The sequence below is a fragment of the Pelmatolapia mariae genome, linkage group LG10_11 (assembly GCF_036321145.2).
Source record: "Pelmatolapia mariae isolate MD_Pm_ZW linkage group LG10_11, Pm_UMD_F_2, whole genome shotgun sequence".
NCBI lineage: Eukaryota > Metazoa > Chordata > Actinopteri > Cichliformes > Cichlidae > Pelmatolapia > Pelmatolapia mariae.
Genome location: NC_086236.1, coordinates 59,263,451 through 59,282,732, shown reverse-complemented (window position 1 = coordinate 59,282,732; position 19,282 = coordinate 59,263,451). Strand labels below are relative to the sequence as shown.

At 40.9% G+C, this 19,282-nt stretch overlaps 1 protein-coding gene across 2 annotated transcripts; it reads left to right on the top strand.

Moving 5' to 3' along the window:
* Window positions 1-603: 603 nt before the first annotated feature.
* On the top strand, window positions 604-18,935 carry pitpnc1b (phosphatidylinositol transfer protein cytoplasmic 1b). 2 transcript variants are annotated; one of them, XM_063487785.1, is made up of 10 exons: window positions 604-685; window positions 5,833-5,981; window positions 9,242-9,330; window positions 9,567-9,574; window positions 9,724-9,795; window positions 13,198-13,290; window positions 15,306-15,461; window positions 17,019-17,082; window positions 17,271-17,357; window positions 18,625-18,935. In XM_063487785.1, the coding sequence occupies exons 1-10, from the start codon at window positions 638-640 to the stop codon at window positions 18,768-18,770; spliced, it is 912 nt and encodes a 303-aa protein (XP_063343855.1). In that variant the 5' UTR covers window positions 604-637; the 3' UTR covers window positions 18,771-18,935. The 2 variants fall into 2 exon arrangements, with proteins under 2 accessions (XP_063343855.1, XP_063343854.1); XM_063487784.1 differs by having other exon boundaries at window positions 18,619-18,935.
* Window positions 18,936-19,282: the final 347 nt, after the last annotated feature.

The window sequence follows — 19,282 nt, the reverse complement described above, 5'->3', positions numbered from 1 at the left end:
GAATTTGTGAGAAACTGAAAGCAGCGGAGTGTGGCTGAGTTGAAAGGGAGGAGCACCGAGCAGACAGCAAGGTTACACACGAGGAGGAATTAAACAAAGCACAGACAGGGACAGAGGGGAAAGGACAGGCAGAGCTGTTGATAGTAGGTTTACATCTTACCTCAGCACTAATTACTATTTTTTCACTGCAGCAGAAAGAAAAGAAACAGAAACTAAGAAAGAGAGAGAGCGAGAGAGAAACAGCAAAGCGAAGGTGCAGCTGAGAAGAGGAAGAAAAGGAGGGAGTAGCGAGAAAAAAGTGAGAGACAGCAGTTTAAAAAAAAAAGTCCAGGAGATTAAATTGAGGAAGCGAAACAAGAAGGGAGAGACGAGGCTCTGAGGAGTGAGCGAGGGAGGGAAAGTAAGAAAACTGCAGACACTCATTGACAGAGAACACTGGACTTAACTCCACGGTTTACTGACATCAGCAAAAACAAAAGAAGAAGAGCGTCACCAAAAAAAGAAAAAAGAGGTCACTGTGGTGGCGTGCTGCCTGCCTGAGCTTGTCTACTATGCAACCGAGTCAGCTGAGATAGACAGACTCAAGCACGATCCCACTGTTTACTTCCCAAAAAAAACTTCTCCCGGTATCAGCACCATGTTGATGAAAGAGTACCGCATATGCATGCCACTGACTGTGGATGAGGTAAGTGTGTTTGTCTTTCCCACGCTTTTACACACACAATTCCCACCACTTAAAAGTGAAAAACAAAAATTTGGGGGTTATTTTAACTGCGGCAATGTTTTGTTTGGTCTTTTTTTTATTATTGTTTACTTGTAATCGTGAAGGTGTGAACGTACTGATAAGACAAAATGCCAACACAGCACTGAGACCTCCCGCAGCTGCCCTGTGGGAGCTTTTTCCACATTGGGATAGAGCGATGAGTCAAGCATACAACACCTGGACAGCACTACACGTTCTACATTTGCTTTAGCGCTCCAAGCTCAAACTAGTCAGACTGGTTAAGATCCCAACTTAAAGGCATTTGGCCCGCGGGTGGAAAAACAAAGAGATCCCGCTGGAGAGGGAAAAGGTGAGCGGACGAGGTTGTTATGCGCTAAAGTGCCCTTCAAAAAGAAATGTCCTTGTCGTCTCCACTACCCCCAACCGGCTTACTTCTACCTGTTACCACAACAATGACAGTGACAAATAGCAGTCCAAAATAGGATTTACAGTATCAGGACAGGGCACACAGAACTCAAGCTTGAAGCAAATCCTCTTTCGCTTAAGTGTAATGTGAGTTTAACTGCAATTTATTTGAGGAGGTATCAAATCATAATAGGAACCACGCAACAGACCGCAACCTTTGCTCCACTATTAAAGTGAACAGATTTTCAAGTGCGACATGCACAGCACACCCGCACCGTGGCGAAGAATGTTCTGTGTTGCTTTTGCCAAAGAAAAAAAACAGGCGGCAGGTGATAGTGGCTCAGGTGGTAGGCAGGTGTGTCGATTGTGTTGTTGATTCACTTTCTATTTCTTCCACATGCACATGCTAAAAATAACTTGGAGCAATGGTTCTCAAACTCTTCTTAATTATATGTCCCCATTAAAGTATTCAGCCAAATTAACCCAGACACTTGCTGTAGAACAGAAGGGATACACAGAGCACTGCACCATCTATATTTAGTTAATTAAAGAAATCAAATTGTAATCTAACCATTTGTTTCAGTCATTTTATTGTTAGATATTGCTTGAGACACGATGTATATTTTTTTTATTCTATTTGTTGCTGGGATTGTTTCCAAATTTTTTCTGATTTAGGCCAAAGCAATACGTATGAAGGCTTGTCCTATGTAAGACACTGTCTGATTATTACATTACTGCCAGCGGTCACAGTCATGCTGACCTGTGTTTCTGCTGTCTGATGAAAAGCAGATGGGCACGAAACGTCACACGCTACGAGATGTAATAAATAAGAAAATTGGAGTTCTGCAGTGTGCAAACTGTCACTCACTTTTGTGGCTAATTAAATAACAAACTTGTATCTGAAAAAAAAAACTTCATTTGAAAGTGAGGAACACGGGCTTTTGTGTCTCTGTGGTCTTGGTTATTCTCTTGGCAGGGAGGAAACTGCAGTGTTCAAACTTGTTCATGGCTCTCAGTCGCTACAGAAAAGAAGGCCTCACTCAAGCGTGCCCTTTGTCTGTGTTTTCAGCATTGCTGCTTTCAACCACAAATAATCTTTCATGAAATGCTGGAAACAGGATTCACGCTCACAGCGATCATAATTTTGTTTGTTGCTATTTGGGTCTGGGAGGTTTTACAACCATTTAGGGGTGTATGAAAACTGATTGCCCCCCTCCCCACTGGTTCTCCCTCACCAAAGCCCTTACACTAGGGTACTGTTAATCTTATGCTGCCTAGCACCACTGTATGAGAGCACAGACTAGATAAGGCTTCATGGTGGAAAGTAACTTTTTTGCACATTTACTCAAATACTCCACTGAAGTACAGTATTAATGCACTTTTAATACAAATAGTATCCTTATTTGAGAGACACCTCTCACAGAGGTGTGTGTGTGTAAAAGGCAGTGTCACAGGAACATACAGTGCCCCATAAAAAATATTCAGACTTCTCAGAAGATTGTATGTTTATTGCTTTACAGCAATGAATCAATGTGACATTTTTAACTTTGAAGATAAAGATAAAGATAAAATAAAAATATTTTATGTGACATTTGTACACATACACTGGGTCCGGGTACATAGGAAATTGTGTGTAGAGCTGAGAGTCAGGGTCAAATAATTACAGACACATATGCAGTATAAACCAAAGTGCATGTTGAGGTAATGTGTTTGGTTTTTTTTTAAGAAAAAAAAATCTGTCAAGTAGTTATTCAGATAATTGTTGCCTTAACTCCAAGAATTATGACCTTAATTCTTTATAGCATAGATTCAGAAAAGCCTCAGAAAAACAGATTTGGGTCCACATTGACATGACAGCGTCACACAGTTCCTGCAGATTTGTCGGCTCACGTTCATGATGAGAATCTCCCCTTCCAACACATGACAATGACTGTGAAGGTCATTTGTGTAGAGTGTCATGTTCAAGAAACCACTGAGAGATGATCTCAGCTCTGTGATATGTTATGTTATTATGTGCCGCATGTGTTTTGGATTTTTGCTGCCATGGTGCCAGGTCTCTCTTGGAAATGAGATTTTTAATCTCAATGAGATTTTTACCTGGATAAATAAAGGGCTAATAAAATAATATAGTGCATTGTCCTCCTGGAAGCAGGCATTAGAAGATAGATAAACTGTGCTCAAAAGGGATCAGCAAGGTCGGGCACGCTGCCACATTAAAACAATGCTCAGTTGGTACAAAGGGGCCTATAGTATGCCAATATAATGGTATTCTGAAACTAGCCCGTCAGCTTCAAGGTTCATGTTGTGCGTTCATATGCAGGAGAGATGCTCTTCACTGGGCCATTTCTTGTAAACCCTACAGATCACTATGGGGGAAAGTCCCAGTAGATCATCAGTTCAGGAAAACCCAACTGGCACCAACAACCATGCAAGATTCAAAGTCACTTGCTTCACCTGTTTTCCTCATTCTGATGTTCGTCTTGACAATTTCTACATTCCTAAATGCACTGAGTTGCTTTTATGTGATTGGCTGATTCGATATTTGTTTTAAGGACCAGTTAAACAGGTGTATCTAATAAACTGCATAAAGTGTATATCGCCACTATGAAACGTTGAACACAAATTTTCCACCCTTAATTGTCATTGTTGTTTTTTGGGATGTGTTTTGCTAGTTGATGATAAAAGACAAAAGCTGTCTGTGTTTTTAGTGGTAAATATTTCAATCATGAATCATGTCATTGTCCTGATAATGCACTGTATTCTTAGTCTGACGACATTTCTTGTAAAGCAAATCCTGGGCTGTAAAAACGAAACAGTAAGAGGAAACACATTCCAAGAGCTGACAACGACCTGTATGTAGTGATTTAAGGAAAGAAAGATACTTTCCACTTCCTTGTTTTTCCTAAAACGGGGGAAAAGATTCACAACCTGTGTGGGAGGAGCTTTCTGTCCTGTAGTCTGCTGGCTTTAAGATGGTGTTAAAGCACCCATCACTATGATTAATTAAGTCCCATGAATATCCAAGGAGTAAATATTGAATGTTGACGTTCCACGGTAATTGGAACAAGAAGGAGGAGTGTCACATGATGTCAGCAGAGCACAGTGAAGGATGGCAATCTGATGTCTGCCGTCCTCTTTCTCTCTTCCTCCCAATCTTTCTCTGTTTCTGCTTTTAATTAGAATAATGCTTTAGTGCCACAGCAATATAGGGCAACAAAATGAATTGCATTATGGTGGTCACAGCAGAACAGCGAAGCGCTTTATGGTACAATTTCTCAGCTTTTTCATAACTTTATAAACAAAAGTTTACCAAGTGATTTACAACTGCAGCAAACAGAAAAATGCAAATAGAAACAAGATTAGGGAGAAAAGAGATGAGAACGACCAACAGCAGCAGCAGCAGTGCAAGAAATGAAAAGAATTATTGTGAGAGATTTTTTTTTTAAATACACTGATTGTATCAGGCTTAGCTAAACGAGGAGATACTCCAGATGCCCAAAGGCCTTGTCCTCTTTAGACTAACTAACACAAAATACTCCCTCATCAGCGTGCACAAACTGGGGCTGCAGCAGAGAACAAAGTCCCTTCCCCTAATTTAGACACCAGGCAATCACTCTCACTAGCCAAATTAATTTTTTGATATCTGAAATGGAACTTTAGGGAAATCTTTATACACGGCAAGTGGCTAAGATTTGAAAAATGAAGAGCAAATACAAAGCCTGTGCCTAAGCAGCCCTGAGTAAGTGCCTGTCGAGACAAAACCGGACTCAGCAACCAGGGCTGAACCTGCTGCCAGGAGGATTTTCTGCCATCATTCTCATTACTTCCTCTTAGTGGCAGATGGATATTACATTTTCTTCAATGGGACCTGCATTTTATTGATTTGTTATGGATGGATTTTTTTCTTATTTAAGTCCTCATATCCATTATTATGCTCCATGAGAAATTTGGTCTGCCCTCCTTCAGCTTAAATGCCAATTCCAGTCTTTAAAATACTCCCCAAAAGTTCAGATTAAGAATACAACTTTTCTGAAGAGCAACTACAGCTGCTCGAGCAACAGTTGGATAATGATACACAGAGAGGAGTGAAGAGTAAAATCGAATGTGCACTTTGCGATTTAGTTAAATGCAGCAGTAAAGATGCAGTTCCTTATTATGGTTCAAATGTATGTGTAGAATAAATGTTGAAGTAATTTAAATGTAAAAAAGCGACTAAAAATGGCAGATAAATGACAAGCAGTGGATTAAAACGTACTCCAGTACCAGACCGAGAGACGAGAGAGGCTATAGCTGCAAAACCTCTGAGAACTGATTCAAGCAGCAGTGCCTGTTATTTGGATATGACTTTGAGTTCACAGCAAATTCATATTTATTTTGTTTGTTTGCAAAAAAAAGAAGCATAAATGTGTGAGTTATTTCAAAGGCTACATGTTTATGGTAAATGAACGTGAGGACCTGTGTGCCCTGTTTAAACGAAGGATGACCACAATCAACAAACACTTGGTTAATTCAACTAAGGCCGCACTCTAAATGTGTCCCTTTGGATTGGCATCTTGAGGATTAGCAAGAGGAGGACAAGGGAGATTTTTGCTTTGTGCTTACCATTTTCTCACCACATTTCTCTCTCTCTCTCTCTTTTCTCTTCACGCCATCCCCGTCCTCTCCGCCATAAACCTCATCCTAAACCTCTCCTCGGGCTCCAGTACAGGATTGGGCAGTTGTACATGATCAGCAAGCACAGCTGTGAGCAGAGTGGTGGGGGAGAGGGGGTGGAGGTGGTGAGGAATGAGCCAGATAATCACCCCAAGTACGGAGCGGGACAGCTGACCGAGAAACGAATCTACCTCAGCAGGTACAATTAAACTCTTTGATTGTGTTGTTGCACTAATGATGTACACATGACGGGCCATTAGAATAACTGATTGCCGTGTTCTGATCGCTGCGCTGTAAAGCTTCACATCTCAGCAATCCAAGTTACATGAAACACACAGTAACACCCAGAGTGCATTGCGACCTGCCTGCTTACAAAGTCCAAACACCCTTTGTCTAGACATGCTGAGGTATAAGTGGAAATATTACTGTACCGTGAGGTCAGTAAACACTGGATTACGTAAGTAAAGTTCTCTAGCTGGGCATAACTCGTCCACGTCATCCCGGTGCTGGTAATTGCAGGGTATGTGGGAAGATTTAGCCTCTCATTAAATTTTCTTTGTAGAGTTGACAAAGTTTGTTGGCAGTCAGAGTCTAGTCACAGTATAACCACGCATAGAAAAAGTACAGATAATTACCTCCAAGTTCTTACACTCAAATAATGGATGTGTTTAACCCCTGGTAAGCTTTTCTAAGTGGTCTATCAGAACTCTGTTATTGTAAGAAAGAAGTGACAATATTTACATAAGACAAATATTATTTACACGTAGGGGAAAAAGAGATAAAAACAGGAAAGAAAATTACAGAATAAAGCGAAAGCCATCGATAGCTATTGTGACTACAGGTGTTAATGTGTAACTTGTCAATATGCATATTTTTACAGGATATAGATGCTATGAATGTTTATAGAGTGTAGTCTTGGGTACATAACAGAACATTTTAAACCTTTATTGAAGTATTTATGTAACATTTTGGGAAATAAACTTTTAATTATTATATGATACAGTGTTTAGCTCAAACATAAAGTGTAGTCATGTCAGTTGACTGTTATGCAAGTTCTTTGTTTTTTTAAACTTTGGACTGCAAAACCTCCAATAAGAACTAAATCTACTGTTTTTATACAACAGTGTTGATTCAGCAAACCAGATACAGTGAGTTAATTAGTGCTCGTAGGTGAAGATTATTGCCTGTGGATGGAATGAGACTTACTGTTTCCACCATATCCAGTCTTTTACTCTGATCTTTTTAGGTGGGTGTCACTTCATGTTTTATACACATACTGAGAGTGTTTTTCTTATCATACAACTCTTCACCACAAAAGAACTGATGCTTGGTCAGGCTAAAGCCAGAGGAAACTCCACCGGAGGCCTGCAGTGGTCTTCACATGCAAATCTGTCATCTAACAGGATATATGGGGAAAAGACTAATTGAACCACCAAGCACCTGGCTCCCAATGATGATTGCTCGAGAATAGTTGGCATTCAAGCTTTGCATTTTTATCTGGTAAAGCGAATGATAAGGGGTCGTCAGCTCAAAATTATATAAACATATTCTCAAACTTTAAATGGGTAAGATGCCTGGCCTATTGGCTTGGATCTGGGCATGTACGCTGCCAGCATCCCATTTTTGGTAAGCAGAACTGACATTTCCCAAAATGTCAAGCTAGTGCTACAATGTATTTGTGGCAACTCTCATACCATAATTTATTAGCATGGTATTGCCCTGTTTTTTTCCTCCACTTAAAACTATACAGACATGCCAGGGTGTCACATGCTGCCATTTTATCCAAAGCTACTGGCATTGCAGTGCTCACTGGCATCGATGCTTTCAAGTACTGGCCAAGACAACACTGGGATGTAATTCATGGTCATGTTTGAAAAATAAGAAGGTCGGTTAGTAAGCTTATCAGCCAGGAGAATCTGCTCATTTTATTCGGCATTTTAATTTTAGATTAATTTTAATTTTAATGAATCTGCTCATTACAATACGGCAAATAACTAATAAATTACCAAAAAACTGCAAAGTTGTTGGCATCTGCTGCTATCTACATACGCAGAAAATCCAGTCGAACAGAAACTAATATTAAGTACGTAGATTAAATAGTTCATCTAAGATTAAATAGTTCATCTAAGTACTTAATATTGCACAACTCTGGGGATGTGAAACAGAGATTCAGAAATTCCTCCCTAAAAGTGACGTTGCTGCAGGACATTCAGTCGACAGTCACTTGAGTCAAGTCCCTTACGGCAACAAAATGTGTCACAGATCACTCATCAGCGCAGACTTACTCAAACTGATTGCAACATGTCGGTAACATGTCTGCATTTAGAGCTCAACTATAAACTCAACTGCAACTATTTTTGCAAACTTAATCCAATTTGTCTAAGACTGCAGGCAGTCTGAGTTGGACTGCAGTTGGTTGGAGACAAGCTGCCTCCAATCAAAGTGTTCACTGCAGCTATTTGCAAATGGTCACCAAATCAAAGGGCAACCGATTTGTTTCTAGTCACACTGAGGTTTTGTCCTTTTACTCTTGGAGTGTCTGAGCCATGAGACTGCAATTTCAGTTGCAATATACCCAGTATAATAGCACATTAATATTAACACTATATTCTGAAAATACAGTTAACCAGTGTGCTTCATTGTGAAACCAAGCGGCCCCATAAATGATGAGTCAGAGGTGAAATTGTTGGTCTGTTTACAAAACGGAGTATTTCACACCCTGTGAGTGATAAGAGTTATAAACCAGCCACAGGCTGCACACTGATTATAAACCTTAAATAGGAGTTGATTTTTCCTACATGATTAAGTGTGTTTGCACTGCTACGAGCAAAAAGGTTTAATAATGCTGCTCTGTGAGAGAGTATTGTGTCCATGTACTTTTCTCTGTGCTCAGGCTGACAGCCCATCAGTTAATTGTGCTCATAATGAAAGCCCAGTCTCAAATATAACATAAATCTCTTAACTCTAAATTCACTTCCTAACCCTGAAATAACCTCACTCATTACCCTCATGTAACCTCAGCTCTTATTCCAATCACCACTACAAACCCAAGGCCTAATCCTAAAATAAACTCTCAAAGAAGTAAAGACATGTTCACACTGTGGAGGATTTTTCTAATCTTTATGTGCTTGTGGGACATTTGGTCCTCATTAGTAAAGATATGTAAGAACACACGCATGCTCTTTCTCTCTTCTCACACACACACACACACACACACACACACACACTGTATTCTACTTCAATCATGTTCTGACATGGGACCTAGGAGCTACAGTAACAGTTCATCACCACAGGTGTAATTGAGAATGAGTCATACAAATGAATGCTGTGGTGAGAGTAGCCTACAGGTAATCTGGCTATAAACGGCACAAGACCCACTCAGGATCTCTCCGTCTCTCCCTTCATAATCTCTCCTGCTCTTACACTCTGCCACGGTGATCCTTCTTTCTTTGCTTTCAGTAAACTGCCATCTTGGGTAAAAGCATTCGTCCCTCGATTTTTCTACGTTACGGAGAAGGCCTGGAACTTCTACCCATACACCATCACAGGTGCGTGTTTGCCTTTCTTTGTGTTAAACACAGAGTTATTTTAACCTCAATACATTATACAAAGCTTGCTTACTGAAAACAGATGCTTTTTCAAGTGCCATCAAATATTCATAACTATGTATGCATGTATTCCCTTGTGGTAAATTGCATGTGTGTGGGCGCAATTTCATGTTCAAGCATACGAGTTACTTATGCTGTTTTCTCCCCATCTATATTGAATGTCCCCGGTGCTGCAGAGTACTCAGTAAGTATTCTCACACATCATTTACTGTACATGAATGCAACAGAGCTCATCTCTTTCCAGTATCAGAGGATCTAATCTGCAGCCTGCTTTCACACTATCTCTGCCCCTCAACCCTCCACCCCCCATTTTTCCTCTTTGTCACCCTGTAGGTATCATTCCTCCCCAAGTTCAGCATCCGTATTGAGACAAGATTTGAGAACAACAACGGTGATAACGATAACGTGAGTATCGTAAGAAGGGGGTTGTGGGAGGTGAGAAAAATAGAGTGATTAGAGACGAGAGGGAGGAGAACGACAAGGGTCTGGAGAGAAATTGCAATTTTCTCTGCAGCACTACAAAAATGTTCATCAAATTGATGCGCCCATTACAAGGAAAACAAGCAAGGCACGAAATGCAGTATTGGCAGATCTATTAACCAGACATGCAGTGTGCTGATCATGGCTGCCACGATGCATTTTGTCCAAGGCACGCAAAGACACACACAGACAGAAAGTCACCAGCAATTGCAGCTCTGTCTGGCACTTGTGTTTGCCTGGTGTAATTGAGAAAAGTCAAGACAGGAGAACAAAAAAAACAAAACAAAAAATGCATAGATCCAAGAGTTGTTTCTTGGGCTGTGTATCCAGTGAATCTAGTTTTATGTCATGTAGTTTCAGGGTTACACGAGTTTACTCCAAACAGTCCCATTGCTGTTTGAGTGTCAGCCACATACACGCACACTGACATGTGTTTTATACATTTGGGGGGAACAAATTGAGATGTCTTAATCTTTTAAGTTGGTAATTTGTTAGCAAACAGCTGTTTATTTACACATCAAAGGTTACAGAGCAACACTGTCAGCCAATTAGTCGTGTCGCTGCATGGCTAACTGGTGTATGTGATCAAATAATCACTCAGTTTTGCTCAGTTTTTGGTCTCTACCACCTTCTCATTGAAATATTTCCCCTTTTTTAACCACTACAGACAGCATAAGAGACGGATGTAGCTACCCTGACATCACCCACTGTTTTCGGGTGTCTCACTTTGAAGCCTCAACATGAGCGTTTCCACTGTTGCCATCTTGCAACAGACAGATGTGACGAGGAGGGGCGGGGTCTGCCTGTTAAACCACCTCCTCCTTTTTTTATATAATATAACCGAGAATGAGAGGCCGAACCCTTGAATTCAGCAGAAAAGTGTTTAGAGAAGCTGTCTTCGTATTGACTTCTAAAGGACTGGAAGTCCTTTTTTAAAACCACAGCTATCATCATCTAGTGGCCTTCAGATAGGACGCATGGTTGAGGCACTTAAAGTGTTGGCTTAATTTTTCCGACCTTGAAGCTACATCCATGTTTTATGCTGTTTATGGTAGTATAAAGTTTAAGTATTTACATTACTTTAGCATCTTCCTTTCATAGTGCTTCAGTTACTCTGGGATTAATCCATTACATGTGGAGCAACTCTTAGATATGTTGTCTAGAAGGAAATGTGAACAGTCAAATGCCATCCTAAACCAATGATTCTGAAAGTTTGTCTAGCATGCCCAGCTTCAGAAACAAAAATACGTTTATTTATTTTAAATTCTATTTATTTAAGTCAGCTTCTCTCCATATTTTTCCTCGTCCTCTACGCCACTATTGCAAACTCTGCCCCACAGTTTGAGGACTACTGACCTGACCTAACTGTTGTAACAGTAAACATACCAACTCAGTACAGCTCTCAGTGCACGAGCCTGAACTCGTTTGTATTCTCACACAGCCTCTGAATAACACAAAAACAATTACCATTTCATTTATTATCATTTCTAAATATCATTAGTCAGATAACTTTAACTACACATCACGTAGTCTAAATACCCACAGCCTGACTAAAAGAACTGAATGAAAGGAACCATTTATGCGAGCATTAAATTTATTCCAGTTCAAATTCATTTGCTGAGCAGATTTTATCCTAGAAATAATTTGACACTTTCTCTTTCTGCCACTCTTTCTAACTGCAAAATACAGATACTCTCCCGGTAGCGAGTAAGACAGATGGCCAGGCTGCATATTGAAAACAGCTTGTGTGTTTGGTCATATTTGTTGAGCCCCATTTGAAAGGCTGCATTTGAAATGATCTGCTGCTTTGGGGAAAAAAGCAACTCCTTTTACGCCTGCTACACTTGTCTAGTGTTACCGAGGTGTTGAAGACACTTAGATTTAAGTGTCGTGAACCTAACACTATCAACATGTGCACGCATGCAGGGAGGGCAGGAATGAGAATGGAAAGAAAGGATGCTGAGTGAGGAGGCGGGATCGTGGGGTGACATTACTTTCTTATTTCTTGACTGAGTAGCTCCATGGCCGCAGCTGGAAGGAACGCCAGGCTGCAGCACCCGGAAAATGAGCTTGCTGGACTTTATTATGTATGAAACTGCCAATCAGACTTATTTACTTATTTACTCCAGATCGTTCCCGCTCACTTTAACCCCTGCTGTTAGTGTACTTCCACATTTCCAAGGGAAATATCATACTTTTTACTCAGCTGCACTTATTCACCCGCCTAAGTGTATGCTTTACAAATCAGGCTTTACATACAAAGGATGTGGAGAGATTATAAAATACGATCCTTTTACAAAGCAGTGCATACAATTTGAGCTAACAAAATACCAATTTGGACCGCATCCATTCATTTTCTGGAGTTTGGAGCCTATTCCAGATGACAGTGAGCAAGAGGCAGGGTCCACCCTGGACAGGCTGTCAATCAATCACAAGGAAAGAAGAAGACAACACCTTGGCTAACAGCCACACCTGATTTAGCCTAACATGCCACCTAAAGACCACCTAAAGAAAATACACAGAAGGCCCTCCAACCAGGCGTTTTGGAGCCAGAACCTTTTCGCTGAACACTTATTTTTTTCCCTGTTTTTTAAAAAAAATCCCCCAAATTTTAAGCTTTCAGGGCCTCGTATATATGAATAGATGGTAGTTTTTCTTGCATGTCCTTATAACAGTTATGGTGTTTATACAATTCAATTGACAATCGTTACGACACCATGAGAAAGCCCTAAGCAACTTGTAGATGGCAACACCAAACACGCAGCTAACACAACACATTCCATAAAAGGGAGCAAGACCTTGTGAAGACACAGACTAACAACAACACCACAGGAGCGTAGCGGGCTATTATTTTACCCCAGGTTTTTCTTATTTGTTAGTTTTCAGCTGTGAAATGAACAACTCCAGTGGGGCATTAGAGCAAATTTTAAACAAGGTCAGATAAAAGTGCAGTCTCGTCTCTTTCTCCCTCTCTCTCCATGTTTCTTCCATTCTCTCAAGGAAAAGTGTATGTGGTTCTCATAACTTTTCCCCCCCTCTCTTTTAATATCCCTCATATGTCCTTGTTTTTTTCCCCTCATCCCCCGCCTCTGCTCTCTATCTGTTCTCTCCTCTGTTTGTGCCAGTGTGATTTGCTCCAAGGGCCTCCGGGTGGGATATAGTGAGGGGTGTTATGGTGTGTGACCTCCGTTTTCTACACTGTTACTCATCTTCTCTTAGTCCCGCTCTATGCCGAGTGAGTGACTGTACGTGTGTGAGACTATGGGTGGGTGTATGTGCGTCTGCTGTCATTTAACTGTGTGACCTCCCCCATCTGTTTGGATGTAGGTGTTTGGGGACAAGCCAACCCCAGCAGAGAATGTGTGTTTCCTGGATATCCTGAGTGACCCCATCCCTGAAAAGCACTACAAAGAATCAGAGGTACTCACTGCACTGGCAAAAAACACACAAACATGGACATATGCTTCACAGAGGTGCAAACAAATGACTGAACAAAAAAAAAGTTGTTTTTCTGATTTTCTTTCTCTTCCAAATTGAAAACTATGTGTTAGCTTTCTAAGAATAGTTCAGCATTTTGTGAAAAAATAAATAGGAGACTTGGTTTAATGACAAGTAGCCAAACTGTAAGCTTACTTAATTCAAACATATACCCACTAACTTTGCTTTGGATTTTGGCTGCTTTTTCACTAATTCTCAGTCCAGTCCTTGTACATGACCATTTTCAGAGGAATTTTTTCTCTTCAACCATTTAACACTGAACTATGAATCATTCAAGCATAAAAAGGCACCAACCTCGAGGAATGAATCAGTGTTGTGTCTACACATAATAGACAGTTTAGCAAAGAACCGGTTTTAAATTGCATCTTTAGGCACTTTGTTACTAGCAGTCTGTCAATTTGGTCTCATTTCTTTAGTTGAATCCATGAAAAATACCAAAGACATCACAGTTTGACAGGCATGAAATAATATTTTGTGTGAAGTGAAAACAGAGAGAAAAGGCTGAGGTATTCCAAAATCAGTGGCAACAGGTCTGATGGAATGATGAATCCAAATTTGGATCAAACTGTCGTTGATATGTACGAAGCAGATTAGGAGAGAGGTCGGTGTCAGCCATCTGTAAAACACGGTGAAGGCGCTGTCATGGTATAGGCTGCATTTCAGTCAGTGGTGTTGGGCATCTTATCAAAACTGATGGAACTGTGAACGATGATAAGTCCCATCAGATCTTAATCCACCATGTAGTACCATCCATAATGTGTCTGACTTCAGTGATCTCAAACACACTGCCAATGCAGTTGAAGCATACCTGAATTAAAAAAAACAACAACAATTAAACACTATTGTTCATCGATTGGCCTCCTGCCCGGACCTCAACATTACTGAAGAAGCGTGGGATCATCTTGACAGAAAACAGAACAAGAAGCAGGTCGATCCTGTATTTCCATTTATGTTTGCCCTTCTCAATAAATATGAATTACATCATTTTTAATTAATGGCAAGCATGCAACTAACTGAAAAACTCCACCCAAAAATCATATTAGTTTTCCTGGAGGAATCAACATATATGGGCATTTCTACTTTCAAAGCCAAGAAACTTTACGCAAAGAGGCAAATAAAACACTTTAGTGACTGAAGTTTGAGTCTCAGGTGGGGAGAATTTTTCACATGTTTCAACAAAGAGACTTGATAACAGTGATAGAAAAGATAAATCATTTGAAGCAACACTAAAGAGGTGATATGAAACTCTGTTTCTATGTGCCAAGACATGCCTTATCTAAAAAATGCATTCTGCATGCATTTCTTCATATGACCGCTATAGGTTGATCCACTTAAACCCACAGCTATAGATCAGAACAACAGCTCATACAAATGATCTACATGCTTGTTTCCTGCTGTGGAACAGTCTAAAATTTTCTTTAACTTGATGTGTCATTTTATTATTTGCATTTTGCATTGATCAGATTGTTGATTACTTAAACTAGTGGGGGTTTGTTGTTTGTTCTTTTAAGTGATAATGGCTCATAATGCATAGTGCTTAATATACAAACAATGATCCACTAAGACAAAAACACATACCCTTTTTTTTTTAACTTTACTGCCTTTTGTTTCTGCCTCTAAATAAATCAGTTACACACACCCCACACAAACACCTCTGCATCACTGCTTATTTTCATTGTCTCTCCTCCAAGGTTTAACACGTCTTTACATGTGCATGCTACACAAGCACACCAATCAATTATATTAAGTGACAAGGTGAAATAAAAGATCACAAACACAAACACTTGCCCATCATACTTTCATCAGATTCATAATGTGTGTTATCACACTCCTCTTGTGCGATGTGTTGTGCAACATGCTGCTGGCACCTCCACACACAGATATTGTCACAGTTTCTGCAGACACAGCTTTTATATCACACTGTTTACTCTGTACAGGACCTGAGTCTGTGGCAGTCAAGTAAAACTGGACGAGGACCTCTGGAGAAGGGCTGGAGGGACAGCCACAAACCTGTCATGTGCTCCTATAAGAGGGTGGAGTGCAGCTTTGAGGTCTACGGCTTCCAGACCAGGACAGAGGAGTTCATACATCGAGTAAGATCGGACTCTTTCCCTTTATGTTCATTCCTTTGCTATTGTAACGTGACTGGGTCGAGGAGACATCACAATCTTCTTCAATGCCATTCGGTCATTTATTATATGAATGTGCCATGTGTTGCATTGTGACACAAATAAATCACTACCACATAAATTTTAAGACATTAGCATAATTACCAGCATTAACGGCAAGAAGGCTGCTGGCGTCAAATGACCTCTGAGCTGTATTATATTAAACAAAATGGTAAGAAAACATCTGTTTTTCCACTTTTAACAAAGCATAGTTGGAAGTTAGCGGAAGAAGTTGTACAGCTGGTGGGAAGAAAAAAAAAAACACTTTCACAACATTTATCCTCTGCAATGAGGCAAAGCAATGAAGCGTGAAAAGAAAACAGAAGCACCAGCAGCTAAACTAGCAATAATGCCTTTTAACCCACCCCAACGCTGTCAGTGAGGAGCAAGAGTGTTTGGATTGTGGCTCTAGTTTTTTTAAAAAGCCGAGCAAAACAGATGAAACTAATAGTAAATGCGCTATACTCATAGTCTTTTAACCTCATGCTACAGTCACACTAGGCAGAACAGCATTACCAAACAAAAATTGATTGTCTACATACACAAAAATTCCCAATAACATACATTAACATTAACTACTTCCATCAAGAGCAAAAGCCTCATAGATTTTGGGACAAAAAAAACAAAAAACTCCTCCAAAAACGGTCGCATACTTGCTGCGATGACAGTGATTTAAGATCAAAATGACATAGGTGCTCTGCAACCTCGCTTTTATGTAGCAATGTAATCAGAATTGAGTCCCCTGGCGCAAAGAAATGCATCACAGACGAGGTGCACTTATTGCAGAGGACTAAGTTAGGTTGATTGCAACGAGGTTGGCAATCCATCTGTGTTCATTCCTTTGCAAACCTTCACGATTAGAGAGGTCGTAGTTGCTCTGATTCGGACTGCGATTGTTTGGAAACAAGATCCTGAGCAATCACCTGAGCGATTAAAAGTGGTTGCAAGCAGCTACTTCTAGCATTTGGTCACCCAAAGGTTGCAGAAGTTGGTCGCTGCAACTACTTGCAAACTGTTGATGAATCCAAAAAAATTCAATACAATCAATGAGCAACTAATATTTAAATGAGTCCTTAGCTAGGCATGATAGACCACTTTTATTCACACACAACAATGCCAGGGGATCTGCTGTGGAAGATGGCCAGCCACTGGAAGCGACTTAAGGTTCAGTGTTGTGCCCAAGGACACTTTGGCACATAAAAGGTCCAGCGACTGAGCCACCAACCACGATTGAGCAACAACCTCTACAACCAGAGCCACATCCACCCGCCCCAGCCTCCTTATTAAATAAATCCTCATTTATCTCAGCCGTAATCTCATATGTTTGAATTAATTACACAAAGGCACTGTCGTGATTTTGACACTGATCTGCTGTAAAATCATTCTAAAAGCAGCATTTCACACACGACTACACACAACAGCTGTAGCTTTTTAATTACATTTCCTTCCCATAACAGGTTTTTGTTTTCTGTGTAATTGCAGAACATACGAGACATTCTCCTGGTTGGCCATCGGCAGGCAGTGGCATGGACAGACGAATGGCACGGTGGGTCAAGATTACAGTAAACTGCTAAATTTTATATTTTACAGATACGAGATAATCTATTCTGAGCAGCGCACTTGTACTTGTACTTTGCTGTTGTTTTACCCTCGATCTACAGCCTGTTAAATTAAATATGTATCTTCCACTCTGTTTCAATGCACGCCTGTGTTTATGCACTGTTTTCCCCACAGGGCTCTGTTTGGAGGAGGTGAGAGAGTACGAGCGGACGATGCAAGAGAAGACCAACAGCAAAGTCAAATGCAGCCAGAACAGCACAGGTGAGTTCTCAGCATCTGACCTGCACTGTACTGAAATACCACAGAGGAGGAGAGATGAGAAGGCGGGGGGGGGAATAATAGAGGTAGATATGAGAGGAGTGGAGATGGAGGAATAGATGTAAGTGAAAAAAAGGAAGTTTGAAATGTATATTTGTGCTCTACAATTATTAATTTCACACCGTAATAAGCAAGAGATGTACAGAGGCTGTTTTCAGGTATTTTTTTATAGCCTGGTACGTTATTAGATGCTGTCAACAAACTGCAAACACTATGAATAAATAACCATGTAATACTGGCATGCTTGAATAGATATTGGTTGCACCACTAGTGCCTTCGCTGTGCCCTACAAGTACCCAGATGGCTGGAGTACATCTGTGGGAAAAAAATGGGAAAGGAAGAGCAGTCAGGAGGCATTTCACAACACAAGGAGCAGTGAGGAGGGAGAGACAGAGGGTGTATGCCCAGAAAAGGACGACAGAAAGACAGATGTAGTGTGTGCCTGTGTGTGTGTGTGTGTGTGTGTGTGCGAGGTTCGGGGCGGGGGGGTGGTGGGTAGGAAGGCTCATGAAGTGATAATGCCACTGCGTCTGTCTGATAAACAGTGTAATGCAGCCACCTGCTGAACTCTCACCATCACGAGCCCTCTCAACATAAATAACCGACCATTGCAGCACTTAGCTGCAAATGTCAGACCTGGTGGGGGTATGTGTCTGGGCATATGGTGTGGGTACGTGTGAATGTGTGTGTATTGTGTATGTGTGTGTGTGTGGGGTCAACCTGCCACCTGCTGGTTAGTCTGGTGAACCTCAGTTGGCTGTGGGAGATATCAAAGGTAAAATTCCCAATATGGCCTGTAGCATCTTGCTGCCTGCGCTCTCTCTCCTTCTCTCCCTCTGTGCGTTATGATGAGACACATCAAGCTGCAACAAATCTGCAGTCATTGCTCAACCTGCTGCAGCCTGCTCCACTGCTGTGGCCCCCCTACAGGCTGAAAGCTGCCACTGCATGCAGATCTGCACAGACTGAGGAATTGTTTTCATTTCATTCATCTGGTGTAATAAAAGTAAACTGATGTCATTTACTCTAGTCAATTGAATGAAAAGGCAAGTGTGTGAGCTGAATGACGGCAGGGGAGATTCAAGTAGCAGAAATTTAAGATCCTAAATACGCTCACAGTTTTCCCTTTTTCCTTCTGATTTTTTTTCCTCTCTTTAACTTCTTTCTTGCCGCATGTAAAAGTGGATGTATCTGTGTGTCTCAGATTCAGGGGTCGTCCCTCGTCCTGTGTTTTCTCGCTCCATCTCTGTGACAGATGAGCGCAGCCTTAAGAAGATGGGAGTGACCACTGCAGCCGTACCTGACCCCTCCCATGTGACACACAGTCCCATTCGCCTGAACTCAACCCCCGAATGACGCCTCTCTCTCTCTCTCTCTCACACACACACACACACACACACACACACATACACCTTGCACAGTGCAAACACAACTCAAATACAGTGTCAACATTCACCAGAGTCATGTGATGTCATCTCTCAAATATGAACACACCCATATGCAAACAGCAACAAGATCCAACAGACACCGTTTTCTGGGAAAATGCTTTGTTGCTTTCTGGAGCAGAGTATGATATCAATACCTTCTTTTTCTTTTTTGCCTTAAGTTACTGGTTCTAGCTCAGGGAAAAAGTACTTCACTGTTGTTTTTGTATGACTTTAAGAAAAAAAATTGTGAGCTGTAGAAATGTTGGTAGGGAGATTTTGTTACTTTTGGAGAGAGCCGAGCTTGATGTGCTCTCTGTTTTCTGTCTTTGTGTTAAGCTAAACTAACTGGCTGCTGGCTACAGTTTCTAGTATCGATCTCTTCGTCTAACTCTCTGCCAAAAAGCAGCACAGAGCAGTTCCCAAAATACTAAACTAATCCTC